Here is a 17,133-nt window from a genome sequence, read left to right on the forward strand (position 1 = left end):
GATACATATTCTTTCTTCACCTTTCTTTGTGTCTCTGTAATTCCTTTTCACGTGATTCCTCTATTCATGAGACTATCTCCCTTCCTTCACCAGGAATCACGTATGCAGTTTAGAATATTCGAATCGTGAACAGTTAATAGCGAGAATCCTCGAGAATTTTGATCGAAAATTTTTTCCTCGTGTTATTATATCTCGATCATGTCCCCGAGCTATGAGGCGGAATTCATTTATATGTACGTTATATACATGGCTGGACGAAAAACAGGGGGAATTGCTAATGAACGCGCAAACTATTTAAAAACGGAGCTGAAAACACACGCTCAAATGTTTTGCGTTCGTCGAGGTTACCGTTAAATGTTTTATAACTGCTTTCACATGTTTCATTCCCGTGTTTAAATGGTTTTATATCAACGTATTTTACAGGTTAGAACTGTTACTCTATACAGGGTGGTGAATGAAAACTAGGTTATTCCTCAATGCAATTTTTATTTAGGGAGATTGTCGCATCATTTTATTATTATTATTATTATTTATTATTTTTTTTTACTTTAGAAGTTCGGTGAAATATAATATAAAAAAAATATAAATTTTTTTTTCAAACATAAAATAAATATATAAAAATATATTTAGAATGAGTTTACTAATTTAAGAAAAATTTAAAATTATTTATATTTATATTTATATTTATAAAAGATGTTTTTTGCGATTTTATATAAAATATTATTTTTATTACAATTATATATATATTAAAAGATTATATAATATTAATTGTATTTTGTAACAATATATCAATGTTCCTATCTTTAGTAAATACTACTTTTCCTTTTTGGTGATTATTCTAATCGATATATAGGATTATCGATAATTTATATTCAGTCGGTAATAAAATGCATATGTATAATAATGCATATAATATTAATGTTCAAACAAGAATAATTTCATTCAATAAAATTAAACATTTCTATTTTCTCATAAAAATATCAATATTGTATATATGTTGTTAATTTGTGTTTTAAATTTTATTACAAGAATTTTATTACAAGAAAATTAGTAAGATCAAAAGTTGTATATTATCGAGAATTATATTTTTCTTTTAAAATATTTTTTATTAATTTTTTATTAATTTTAAAAACAGTTTTTATATATCATTTTATTTTTTCTTTTATTTATATGAAAATTTTGATATATAACAATAATCATTTTTTATAAATAAACAAAAAATATAAAAAAATAAGAAATAAAAGTAAAATTTATAGAAGGTAATAAGAGATTATTAATAATTAATTTAATTGTAAAAGAATTAATTAGTTTAAATTATTATCTAATATAAAAAAATTTATAATATATACTTCTCATTTATTATATTTATATATATAAAAATAATTATATATTATATTATATAAAAATAAATTAAATTTGAAAATTATTAGAAAATTAAATAAACTTTTAACAATTGTTATCTTCTTTGAAATTTTGGATTTCAAGGAATTTATATAGGAATTTCTCTCAATATTTAATATTTAATATTTGATATATGATAAAATTATTTATGACAATTAACTAATTAAATAAATTTTGTCATATATATAAGTATGTATATATTTTTTTAAAATTGATTCAATAAAAGATTAAAGAATTATAATGTTAAGTACATAATTTTTAATTCATTTATTTTTATTGTTTATATAAGTAATTATTTACAAATTTTTTTATTTTATTTATAAATATTTAAATGTTTCATATTCATATAAATACAAAATATTAATTAATCAATCAGTCATTTTTTTAATCTGAATCAATAATAATGTTTTAATAAAATTAACAGTTTTTTATTTAAATAAAATTAACAGTTTTAATATTTACGAATAGAAAATAAAATTATTATAAAATTATATTATTATACAAGATCAAATATAAGATTAATTTTAATTTTTTTAAAAATTATTATATATTTTTTAATAATAATAATTCATTATTATTATAATCATTTTATTATAAAAATATAAAAAATAAATAGATCAAATTATTATCAATAAAATTAATAATACTAAAATTCTAAAAAAGAAAATTATAATTAAGAATATGTAAATTTTTAATAGATATATCAAAAATTTCACTAAGCTATGTATTATTATATATAATTCTAACAAATAGATCAAATTATAATACAAGTCTATATCAAATCAAGTAACAAAAATATAGTAAGGAAAAAATATTGCACTATTTAACAAAATCTGTTATCTTGATANCGTATCACTTTATCATCCATGTTAATTTTTATTTGATATTTTTATCTTAAAATTTTCTATAGATAAAAATATAATAGAAATTCTTATTTTATATAGAATGAAATTCTCTTCTTTAATGAAATTATAAACATTATTTTGTTATAACTTTTAATTATTTTTTTTAATTAAAAAATTTTTTAATTATTAATAATATATATTAAAATATATAATCAATATATATATAAATTTTTTTTATTTATGTTTCTAGAAGGATAATAAATGCTTTGTAAATCATGTATTTTGTATAAAATTTTGACTAATAAATAGATTATCATTTATGTTAAAATATATTTAAATTTATGTATATTAAAATAACTGATAAATTTATATCAAAAAAGAAAGAAGAGTAAATTTATGATGGAAATCATTAAACTATTATTATTCATTAAACATTCACGATAAAATATAATGAAATTGTATTCAAAATATTATTATCAATATTTTTAACAATATTATTGTCAATATTACTGATCAATATTTTTGCAGGTTGTTTTATATATATGTATTATACAGAAAATAAATAAAGAAAAAGTAAGAAATATTAATTGAATGAAAAGAAATTGGGTTTTTTATTTAAAAATTTTTATTTAAAATGAAAATAATAATTCATATATCATGCAATTAACTTATTTTCTCAATTTATATATTTATAAATTAAATATATTTTAAAATATATTTTAAAATATAATTATAAATACAAAATACAATAATCAATCTTTATAATAATTAATTACTATCTCCCTTATTATTTATTAAAATCAAATTCGAGTTCTATTTAAATTTTTTTGAATAAATATTTATGAAAGATAATTATTTAAATCGATATTTTACAGTTGAAAAATTTTCATGGAGAATATTAATTCATAATCTCTAAAATTATTCTATATTTATTAAAATTGTATTATTAAAGTAATTATTACAAATTTATTTATATAATTAATAGTTAAAAATAAATTAAAAAAATTATTTTGATAATTTAATTTTATGACATTAGCTATTTATTCTATAATACTATTTATTCTATAATTCTACTTATATGTATATTGTTTGCACATATGTTTATACATATGTATGTATGTTATATATATGTTTATACATATATAAAAATATAATATAATGTAAATATGTTTATATAATAAGAATTTCAAATATAATAATAAAAGAATAAATTTTGAAAGGCTTATTCGATAATCCGATAAAATTAAATTTAATTTTCGAAATAGACTAAAAAAATTTAACGTATTTCTTTAATGTGTAAAAAATATCATAAAATATAATTTTAAAATTAATGATGCTTTGTTTATTTCATTAAATGGTAAATGATAAACTTTGATAATATTTTGAATATTAAACAAAATTGAATAAAAATGTTAGTTTTATCTGATAATTGAATAAAAATAAATTCGATATAAATTAAAAGTCAATAAAAATTAAAATTCCTAAAATTTTTCATTTCACGATAAAATATAATGAAATATTAATATAAAATAAATATTTCAAATAAAAATTTTTTATTTGTAGAAAAATAGCTATAATATTTGTATCTTGATTATTTCTCTTTAAAATTGAAGGCTTAATTTAATGATTAAACTGATTAAAATTATTAATAGATAATTAGAAAGAAAAATAATTTTGGAAATTAATGAAATATATTTTCAATTATTTTCACTTATTTTAATTTTTTCTTTATTGATACTTTATTTTACTTAAAATAATTCTTAATTTATTGCTTTAAATTATTTATGATATATAAACTAAAATAAAACTTCAAATTTTTATCGAAATATTTAATTATTAATTTATAATTAAGAATATATTATAAAGATAAAAAAGATTTTTTTGGATTCTGATTTTATCGAGAGTTCTTGTTCTCTTTATGAATAATTAATTTTATTTCATATTTCTGAAATATAACTTAATTTATTCATTGCTAATCGAATTTCCATAATTTTAAAAGTTTCCATAAAATTTAATAGAATTTGTAATTAATATTTAACAAAAATTTAAAGTTATTCAAAATTGAATATATTATATTATTTTTTATTTTTTATTAGATTATATTCCTCTGAAAAAAAACAAAAATCAATAGAAACATTTAAATATGTATTATAATATACTGTAAAATTAAGCATATAGACATGAAATATATATTATTCTTTTCTCACCACTCTGTATAAAGTATTTTTATCCATAAAATATTTTACAGAATTTTCATAGATATAAAAAGAATCGCAATAATTACATCGAAGGCAAGCATTATATATATAGAATTAATTAACGAATTCCTTGATTTTCTTTTTAATAGTAGCAATACTATCTGTACAGAACTGGAAAGATAAAGATTGACGAAACAATCTTGATTAACGATTATTTTTTTTTTATTTCTATTTTTTTGTTTCATAAAAAAACAAAAAAAAAAAAAGAAAAACAAAAAGAAAGAATAGAAAAAAGTTAGAAATTAGACGTAAGTACATGATCTTAGGGGGCTATTGTTTCGCTGTTACAGGTTACTCTCGGACGAGTACTCGGTTCGATCACGCATTTAGTAAGCTCTAGTAGAGAACAATGTGCTATGCATATATCCATATACATATTTAAATCTATATAAATCACATAATATGCATAGACGTGCATCCATGTGTGCATATATGTATATACATGCATACGTCACATGTATATGTATATATTTATCTCTGTTGTTCTTGATCACGGTACGAGTGTACAAATGTATTTATAGTGTGTACCAAGCATAGAGCATGCTATCTTGTCTAGAGATGAATAAAATTCTATTTCGAATTCTGTGGAGAAAAATAAAAAATAAAAAAGGAATGAATGTCGAATGAACGTTTACAGTTGATGTGAATTAAGATATACTATTGTCCCTAAGTCATTGGATATTTTTAATAAATTTAAATGAAGGAGTGAACTTCATAATTATAATGCAGAATTTATACTTATTAAATTCTCTAATTATTAATCATAAAAAAATTGGATTATATTTATTGTGAATTTGATATATATATGTATAAACAATTTTTTGTAGATGAATGTTAATATAATGTTGGTAAAAAATGACCCATATCAAATACAAATTTATCTAATTATTAATTTTTGTTTTTGATTAATTAATTGAGAATTAATAATATGAATAATTATAATGAATAAATTCAAGATTAATAAAGATTTTTATTTTATATATATGAATATAATTTTTAGTAAATAGATATTTGTGTATAATATAATTGTAATATGTAATATTTTCTGTAAATATAATTATATTAATTCATGCAATTTTTAATACATGAATATTCGAATATTTAAATATTTATTATATAAATATTTTAATAAATGAATTTTTTGAATAATATTGGAAAAAATAAAAGATTTTTTGTATCAAAATAGAAAATTAAATATAATTAAATTTTATTAAAAGAAATTGCACTGATACATAAAATAAATTTGAATATTTATAAATTTATATTTTCATTTTTTAAATTATACTAGTTAATATATATATTTACAGAAATATAGATATTTACATAAATTAAAATAAGACCACAATTTAATACAATTCCTAATTCCATTCCACAATATCACATAATATACCAATAAATTTGTGTACTTTAAATTAATTAATTATTTGAAAAATACATATTTGCTAAATAAAAAAATTCTTATTTCCACACTTCTTACTCTTCAAATAGTCTACACACCTTATCATTCTGAATAAGTCCTGAATAAGTCAGTGAGTTCTCTCACTGGGCCTAATTTTCTTTCCTTGTTAACTTATATTTTCCCCTTCCTCCTTTTTCTTTAAAATCGCAATACTGTGAAGATCATGTTTCACGTTAGTATAAATCTATTTCAATAAAAATTATATTTAAATTTAGCAAATATATCCGGTGACTTATGAACAGTGCTGTATTTTATAATTGGCGAATGAACACACGATTAATAATGAACGAGCGATCCGTAAAGAACAGAGTGGTATACATGCTATTTCGAAATGGTATTTTACCCGTCTCTACAATCTGTCGTATACTGTTGTCGTATATATACTTGTGTCATAACCCGACACTGCGGTCTCTAGCGATTCTGTATATATATGTCGTTTGCAACGTACGCAGCTTGGAACGTACGACACGAATGCGGTAAACGATTTGAAACTTTTATTTATGGAAATTATTATGTGTATACCTATACTTATTTATGTACATCTATTATATATCTATATATCTTTTCGCACAATATCGAGCTCGAATGTCTATCATCGTGCATCAACGGCGTGTTTTCAACTTTCTTTCAATTCTTCTTTTTCAATGCACGAAAAAAATCGATGTTCTCTCTCCTCTTGATCTCGATATTGGCATCGCCATGGCTCCTTTTAAGTCTTTCACTTATTTCTTCGATTTTAAACAGCACATACCTCGAAGACGATTATTTTAACATTCATTTTATGATTTTATGTAGATATCTGAATGGACATCTGATACGAGTTTCAATTTAATCTGATGTTTTGAAAATTTATATATATTTCATTATCTCATTTTAATCTATCTATCAAAATTAATCATTAAAATTATTTTTAAAAAAGTGAAAATAATATTTAGGGATGGAATAATCATTGCAAGGCCAAATCTTTCGAATACAGAATAATTTTATAATAGTTTAAGTTAATAGTTACAAAGGTAATTTTTGAATGACAATGAATCAATAAATTGAATAACTTTTAAAGATCAACATAATTAGATTAATTAATTCATCTTAAAATGAATTAAATAAAAATATATAGTTCCATTTAAAAAAATAAATTTCGAGATTTTAAAAACTTAGAATTAAATAAATCTGATAGTTACAAGATTTTAAAATACAAATTTTATATAAAATGTTTTATTGAACAATGCAGAAAATAATAGCATAAAAAGATTAAAATAAAACATTCTTTATAAATATTCAAATCGATCAAATCCTCTATGATTTTTCTGTAAAACTGTAATTATAAATTTAATATATTAAATTAAATATAATTAAATTTAATATATATATATATTACTTATAATCATTGAAAGATTTTATTATACAATATTGAAACAACATTAACAATATTAATTATTTCTTATAAAAAAAATATTATATTATTTAAAAAAGCTTTAGAAGATATTTTAATTTAAATTTTGTAAAAATTATTATACTGTAAAAACAAAAAATACGCGAAATAATACTTTGTTTACAATACTACTTTGTTTGCAATAAAATTCTTTCCTTATCTTTCAAAATTTAAAAAAATTTATGTTAAAATTTCGACATAAGAAATTTAATATTTTTTTTTTTTTTTAAATAACAATTATGAATTACTGCATTAAAAATGTTATATACTTTTATTTGAAAATCAAACATTACATTATCTTTATATGATCTTATGCAAAAATCTACGAAAAGATTAATTATACAGGAAAATCTCGAAATCATTCAGTTTTTATTTAAAATATTTTTTAATAGTATCAAAAACAAGAAAGATATTTTAGATAATAAAATTATGTGAATTATTCTGTGTATAATTTAATATAAAAAAAAGTTTCATAAAAGAAAAAGTTATTATGAAAATTCAATTATAAAAAATCTAAAAATTGCCATAAGCGATTTATGGTTCTAAGGGTTAAAAAGAACAAACAATTATTTTCTCGATATAATTATTTTCTTTAAAATCAAATAATCAGTTTACATATAATTAATTTGAAAAGTTTTCTAATGATGATCTCTTTCTTAAACATAAGGCCATTAAGGAATCTCTTGGATTATTTGATTCTAAAATCATTAGAAATCATCAGATTTCGAATATTTTCTTGTATTTACTATCCATAAAATTGCTTTATCATATTAATTGTTATTATTTTTTAACTTAATATCAAATAAATTAAAAATCTTAATTATTGATGATAATTAAAAATAATGATAAGACAAATCAAAATATTAAAAATACTAAAAATAAATTTTTATGTAAAATCACAGTTCCAGGAATCATTAGTGTATAATTTAATATCAATTAAATGAAAATCTTAGTAATAATAATTAAAAAGATCAAATAGAAATAAAAAATAAATTATTAAAATATATTAAGACGGTTTATAAAATGAGACATTAAAATATTTCAAAAAAATCTATCAGATGTCTTTAGGATGTCCTCAAGACATCTTTTCATGTTATTTGATACGTCTTACTTTTTCTTTTTCTATTATTATATATATTTATCTATCCAGATTTCTTCCTTCTCTCTCTCTCTCTTCACTCTTTGAATTTAATTAATGTATTCAAAAGATATTTTTCTCTCTCTCTCTCTCTCTCTCTCTCTCTCTCTCTCTCTCTTTCTCTCTCTCTCTCTCTCTCTCTCCTCTTTCTATTTAATTAATTTATTTAAAAAAAATATTTTTCTCTCTCTCTCTCTCTCTCTCTCTCTCTCTCTCTCTCTCTTTCTCTCTCTCTCTATCTCTTTCTCCGTTTTATACACATACATTGTTATTACAATTGCCGAGGAGAAATCTCCATGATGTCGCTTCGATCACTCACCGAACTTGTTATTCATTCGGGAACATATCGCGGGCACAATTTCTCTCTCTTTCTTTTTACTTTTCTTGGTGGACGTATTTCAAATCTCATTTATTTTCTCTCTTTGTTCCCGTCGTCCTCTGTTCGCGATGGTCATTCAACTATCATACAATAGCAAACGGTTCTCAGAATAGGATGAAAGTTTATTTGAAAAAGATCCAGTTCTGCTCTGAACTTCCGCACTGATGCCGATTTCGATTATAATTTTTGCGGTCGTGGACATTCTGGTCACCTTTCTTCCGATTATAATGATCATGCATGGAAAATCAATCTTTTCCAAATGCATCCTGAAGCTAATTAAACCCGAGTCTACTATTAGTCTTTTCTCTTCGACTTATACGGCATCTATTTTGAATCGTTTATCGACTTCTACAACTGCGTGTTACATAGTACTTTTGGCTTCTCATCGCGTCATCAACCGAGCCGGAGTGCAACTAACGCACATACAATGTGTGGCGCTACGTACAGCATGTTTCTTCAGGTCTTGTTCGATGCGTAGTCAGGCGTGAAATCTAACCGATTATACAGTCGCTCACAAAAGTATTTGAACGCTTTTTGAAGGGGAATTTACGTAATGTGAAAATTCTAATTTTAAAATTTGTGTTTATATGAAGTATAATGGATTATACGTAGTTTCCTTTTTCGACGAAAAATCTCATTGGGAATGAAATTATTAAAATTTCAACATTCTTTTATGTTTCGAATATAATTTATTCTGGAAATATATTTTTATAATAAAGTAAATATTTGTAAATTATTGAAATTAAAATATTTTATATATTTGAAGTTTTTATTTATTTTATTACAAGATTATATTTAAAAGAAGGAGAAAAAATAAATTTATTTAAATATATTTAAAAATCCATTTTATTCTTTCACAGCGATACTCTATTAAAATACATATAAATAATCATGAAATAATGAGTCGATTTTAAAAATCAAACATAGAAATTGATATATAAAAATATTGATTATTTATTAAGTTATAAACAACTTAAGTTCGTATTGAGAAACGAGACGGTGATACGATAGAAATAGAACCTAATTTACTCATAACTTAATTACTCAAATTACTAAAATTTTTGTATATCAGTTCTGTTTTTAATCTTTAGAATCAATTTTTCAAACATGTCCCATGAATTAATATTATATATATATATATATTATTATACATGTTGCAATATAGAAAAAGTAATCAATACTATGACATCGACTTCGTAATTAAAGTTTATATTGAAAAATATAATTAATCAAATATAAAATATAAAAAAAATTAATGATTAACTTTGTGAAATGAATATGAATAACTTTGTGAAATTCTATAATTTTTTGAACAGAATAATAAATTGTCTTATAATAATTATAATAGTATTTTCAAAATTAAATTTAATGTGTATTATTATATTATTAATAGTTTATTTAGTAAATGTTTGAATATTTTCATGAAATTTCATATGATCAATTTTATATGATGATTATATAATAAAATAATTATAATTCTCCATTATATGATAAAATAATTATAATTCTTAACTTGATCTTTGAGACAGATGACCTTGAAAATAATGCAGATCAAAAAACATTTTTCTTTCGATGAAAAAAGAACTTTTTAAACTTTTTATGGAGTTACATATAATCTGATAATAATCTTTGTATACTTTATGCAAGGTTGAAAAACTAATAAATTATGTTATGAAAATCACTGAAAATTTTGTTATAGTAACATAGTTTATTTTTACTTTACAAATAATAGTATATAATATTATTTAAAATATAATATATTAAGAAGCAATTATTTTATAAAATTTTTTTTCAAGAAAAATTTTGAAATCAAAAAGTCATTTTTAAAAATATAATTTTATAATAAGATACCATAAAATTTTCATAAAGACACGAAATAAATAATAAAATTTCGTGGATTAATTTCATTTTCTCAATGACATTTTTCATTGAAAAAAAAATTACTCTATATATAACTTTATCATAACTTATTATGTTCCTCATATTTGAAAATATTAAATAAAAATTTTTAAATTTTTTTAAATGAATTTTATGAATTTAAATGAATTTGTAAATAAAATATTTTTATAAATATTTACAATATATATTTTATGTACATTGATTTAATAATCAATTAAATTAAAGTTAAGATTAATAATTAAATTTTATAATTTTATTTTGATAAATTATTAAAATTGAATTATATAATGAAAATATATAATATTTTATAATATTTTACATAATTGGGACAAAGTAATTAAATTCAGGATTAATAAATATTTTAAATTACTTATATATTTAAAAAATATTCAAAAGTTCTAAAAATTGTTTAGAAAAATTTGAAAAATATTGTTCACTATTATATATATATATTATTCTGGATTTCTAGTTATTAGATAGGATTTGAATATCATCGACAATATTTTTATCAGAATTTGTATTATATTTACATTTATTGTTATGTTATATATTGATATTATTTTTTATTAATATTAATTATTAAATTATTATTAATTTATTATTAAATTCATACGTGAAGATATGATGTTTTTCTCACATGTGTATATATTTATACAATTTCTTTTGTAAGAAATTATAAGGAAAATAATATTAGTATTACATATAATAATATTTTCTTTTTTTTAAAAATAATAATGTATACGATAATTTTTATCATTATCAAATTCATATTTATCTTTTAATGTCCTTAGTATTAAAAATTTCTAAGATCCATTATTTTAGATTTATTCTATTATTTTATTAATTAAATTGAATTTTATAAATTAATAATTTAGTTTAATTATGTCGTTGAATGAAAAATATTGCCAAATATATGAATGAAATAATATGAATGGAAACATCATAGGTGATAAGAAATTGTTTCATATAATATATATAATTCATATATAATTCATATATATATAATTCATCAAGAAAATATAATAATTTAATTTTTAATTTTTTTTCTCAAAATTATTTATTATTATTATTCCTCTAAATCACCAAAGAAAATTAATAAAATATTTATATATTAAATTTATATATCAATATAAATTATATATCAATATAAATAGAACTATTTATATATCAAATTAAAAGTATACATACAAATGGTATTTCAATTTTGATTATAATTTATGGATTCTCTGATATCTAATTGTCAGACCTTGTCAGACTGAACAATATTTTTTGCGAGATAAATCGAAAATAAAATTATTGCATTTATTTCTTAGAATAGCAAGAGAGTAAAGTTTAATAAAGAGAGTAAAATTTGTTTCGTATTCCAATATCTCATTATATTGAAAATCAAGTATATTTCTTAGAATCTTGCAGAAACTGTATCTTTTATTATGTTTTAGATTAATAAATTTTGTGTAAATAATTTTTGAAAATAGTTTTCATGCAAGAAAGAAATTTAATTGCAATCCTCTTTAAATATTTCTTTCGAGATTAATAGGATATTATATTCTAAATTAATTTTTCCAAATGAATTTTAAATATACTATAATTTTTCTGATATTACTGACATAATGTTTTATTAAAAGTAATTATTTTAAAAATTAGATTCAATTTATTTTTAATTGATTTATTATATTTTGTGCTATTCTAATATTCAATTTATTAAAATTTAAATCCATTTCGAAAGCGTTAAAATAGTCTTCATTTCTATAATGTTTTACGTTTTCATGTATTCAAATTTTAAAGTAGTTTTATCAATTGATCTTTTATAAAAACAGTCAGCAAATTCATTCCTTTTTCACTTTTTGCAAAGAGCAAACATAAATATATTCTTTAAAATGGTTTTCACTTTGATGAATTTCATTGATTGAAAGAGATCAAAATGTAAGAAAGAGATCAAAATTGAAAGAAATAAGTAATATTGTATATAACGATATTACATATTAATTGTAAGCTTATTTATTGAAAACAACTTAAAACAAATAAAAATAAGGTAAAAAGTATTATAAGAAAGAAAAGAATTTGAAAATTATATTTTGTGTATTATATTGAATAAGATTCGACATCAAAACAAACTTCAGAACTTCTACTTTTTAGTTATATATTTTTTGACTGATAAATGTATTCTACTGTTCCAAATGAAAACCAGATTCTGAATTATTCATCAAATTTGGCAATTTACAATTGTTTTTTTCTTTTAAAATATAAAAAAACATCTTGAAAGATCCACTTTGCAGAAAATGAAAAAAACAAACTATAAATCATTTTAAGGTCAATTGCATTATTTTTATTCACTCCTCTTATTTTAAAAATATTCTATTTTTTAAAATCACACAATAAAATTAATTAAAGAGAGTATAAATCAGGAAAACATTTCATAAATTCCAAGAGACATGCAAATAATCTACAATTATACTTTAATTTATTTATCTATTAAAAAGATATTTATCTATTAAAGATATTTTAGAAGAAATATTTAAAGTTTCACACGTTTTTGATTTTTTAAATGGAGTACGATGCGGATCATCGAAGAATTAAAATGTATTTATTAGCATAGCTTTTTAAAATTATTAATCTAATACGTTTGAATTTATACATTATATAAATAATATATTATTTATATATATATGTGATAAAATTAAATATTTATATAAAGTGTTTCAAATTTAAAATAACGAATATATTTTATCTAAATAATCTATCTAAATAATAAAAAATGTTATAAAAAAACATAAATTGTTTATGTAAACTATTATATTATATTTATATAAATATTTTATAAACAAAAACACAAAGGGAAGATATTATTTATATATATTTTTATGTAAAAATATTTTACTGTATTTTACTATTACTATATTTACTATATTTATTATTATATTTTTATTATATTTACTATCTGCAGTCATGAAATTAATACTAATTATTACTATTAATATTAATTTTGACGTTAAATAAAATTTAACTAATTTAACTAATAAATACATAATTGTAATTAATATTTTTTAAGAATACAATATTGACAGTGATTCAAAATATAATTTATTATTGTATGTAATTTATTTGTATTTTGTATTTATTACACTGAATAAATTATTAATTCTTTTTATTAGTTTATTTTGTGTTATTTTTGTTTCATAAACTTTTTTTTCTTTAAAATTAATAAAAATCAAATGGCGTAAATTCTATATTATGCATTAATCTATATGAATAGATATGTTAAAGTTTGGCTAAGCTTGAGACACCCTGTAAAAATGTAAAGAATTCTGATGAAAAAAAATTGTTCAAAAATTGTATTGTGATTTTTGCAAATCTCTGACTACCGAGATGCGTACATTGAATCATATATCTGATTCAGGATATCTGAAATCAGGGAGCAAACATTAACAAACTGCAACAGTCTCATTTTTAAGAATGGTTGAACAAGGGTATTTCTCGACAAAAGAACAGGCAATCATTTTAGATACAATAGAAGAGCATATACTACAAGAGTACACTATAACAGTAGAGAACTTGATCGATTCAAGAATCTTGTATGTAGTATCTCTCACTCGAGGATTTGCTTCTATCTAAATAGCTTGTTGATCAACTCATCTATAATAATACGTAATATATCTCTATATCAAAATCAAAAAAAATTATAATTTCCCTAATATTTGTTTAATTATTATATATTTAATAATGAAGACTGAATTAAAAAAAGAAAAAAAAATTATAAATTAAAAAAAAGATATTATATCATTTTTGTTGAGATTAATTAAAATTATAAATCAGTTATGTCTATATTTTAAGTTTTTGACATCAAATATATGCATATATATATTTTTGAAGACTTTGTAAAATATATTCTGTAAAATATATATATGAATATATATTTCTTTGTAAAATATATATATGAAACCAAAAGATATTTTATAAAATCTAAAAAATATATAAATAATCTATAATTATCTATTAAAAAAAATGTGTTTTTTCTAAATTGGTCTAAAATTTGGTTAAATATATAAAATTTCCAATCGATTTCAATTAAATAATAATCAATTAATAAATAAAATAAAAAATAGTCAATAAAAATTTTTATAGATTAACAAATAATGAATTTCTATTATTGTTAAATAACTACTATTGTTATATTTTTGTTCATAGATATTAAAAGATATTTATTTAATCTTGCACTATGTAATCAATGTAAATTGAAGAAAATCAATGCAAAAATATGAATAATAATAATAAAATTAAAAATAATAAAAAAATTAGAATAAAAAAAAAATAAATTTAAAAAAAAACAAAAAATGCCAAGCAGAAACTATATTGAGATAGGAATAGTTTCAATCAGTTAAAGAATATTTAATCAATAAGTATAAATACATTATAAAAAAAAAATACACAATGGAAATTCAAATATTAAAGAATTTACGATTATAAAAAATTACGATTATTAAAAAAAAAGATGAGATCCTTTTTATCTAATATTTATCTATTCTTTTAATCTAATAACTAAAAAAATGATAAAGTTTCATTTTTTCTTTAAATAGTTAAAAATTCCAAATTATGTCATATGAAAGTCATATTGTTAATATCCATATTTTAAAAATTTTATTTTCTTTGTATATCATTTTACTATTATATTTTATTTACCATTATAAATAACTTGTTTGTAATTTATTTTTTATTTTAAACTTTTTTTAAAACTATTTTTTATTAAATTCAAAAATTATAATCAGTTAAATTCTTTATTCTTACAAGCAAGAAAAATATATATAGAAGGATAATTAAATATAATAGTATATATTGATGATATAAAAGATAGGAATGGAAAATACTTTGAAAATGAGCATAATGATATGTTTCTAATCTTTTGTCTTATAATAACATTTCTGAAACATTTTCAGTTAACTTTTTAGTATGTAATAAATATATACTCAAATTTTAGAAGCTATTTATCATAAATTTTATATTTTATATTTTATGAAAATATCGATGATTCTAAATTTTTTTATTTCTTTTCAATTTTATTTTCATTGATTCATACATAGAACAAAATTTTGAACGAAATTAAATAATATTTTTAGATCCAATATCTTTTGATTAAATTGCAAAACAAAAAATTAATAAATTATTTTATTATCAGATTATTTAAAAACTAGAATAGTATACAAGTAAATCGAAATATCATGCGTATTATGTTACTCGTTTATTCGAGTGAATTTAATCTTGGGAAGTAAAGTGATATAATAAGAGAATTCTTTATATCTTTAGTTTATTTGGAAAATAACATTCCTATGCAATTGAAAATTTGGTTTATCTTTATGTCAATGCTTTTGAAATGAGCAGTTTTGTTTATTTTAATTAGTAGATTAAAGGAGAGTCTCTTTTGTTTGTTAGACAAGGTGTTTAAATCAATTTTAGTTTAAAATAACTTTACTTGAAAAATAACATTGATGAACATTGATAAATTCGAGGAAATTTTGATTTGTCTTTTTGTAAAATTTTTTAAAATGTATATATTTATTTGTTTTAATTGATAAATTAAAATTCTAGATATGTTATTTTTTAAATGAAATCAAATTTTATTTTTTTGACTTTTTCAATTTAATCGATATTTTTTTGAAAAAAGGAGGAAAATAATAATCAATAATAATGAACAATTTAATTTATGTAAATATCTATATTTATCTATATTTCTATATAATCTATATAATCAATATATTTATATTATGAAAAATTGCATTATTTCAAAAAATATGAAAAATTTAGATATAAAATTTTTAAATGAAAGTAGAGATTTATTGATTTTAGTTGAAATAAAAATTTTGAATTTTAATCATTATAAAATTATGTTTTCTCTTTTATTTCTATTTATTTAAAGGATTATATATGTAATTTGTAAAATGAATTTTTTTTTACATAATTTTTAAAAATTAACTTTAAAAAATTAATGATTTATGGAGAATCAAAAATTCGAAAAATTATCTAATTATAAAAATTTTTTAACACACTTTAGTATTTTACTTTAATATTTTTTTCTAAATTATATTAAGTGATGGATATGACAATTTATTAACAAGTTTTGCAATCAATTTGATATAATATAATTTGAATTTGATATAATATATTTATTTTTTAAAATTTTAATAGACTTATTATAGATTTTTTAAAACTTTATTATTTTTTTAATAATAAATAATAAATTCTTTTGTAGAAAGAACTTTTATCATTAAATATTCGTTCCTTTGTAAAAAAAATTTATTTCAAGATCTTTGTAAAATGATAATATATATAT

General features: G+C 18.9%; 1 protein-coding gene across 1 annotated transcript in view; it reads left to right on the forward strand.

Moving 5' to 3' along the window:
• The window catches only part of LOC102677394 (voltage-dependent T-type calcium channel subunit alpha-1G), a 201,276-nt gene that overhangs the window by 74,845 nt on the left and 109,298 nt on the right, over positions 1-17,133 (forward strand). The window contains 1 exon segment of the mRNA XM_031511741.1: positions 4,795-4,833. Within this exon segment, the coding sequence (XP_031367601.1) occupies positions 4,795-4,833 (39 nt within the window).

Source organism: Apis dorsata, unplaced genomic scaffold, assembly GCF_000469605.1.
Source record: "Apis dorsata unplaced genomic scaffold, Apis dorsata 1.3 scaffold_346, whole genome shotgun sequence".
In the NCBI taxonomy this organism is placed as follows: Eukaryota; Metazoa; Arthropoda; class Insecta; order Hymenoptera; family Apidae; genus Apis; species Apis dorsata.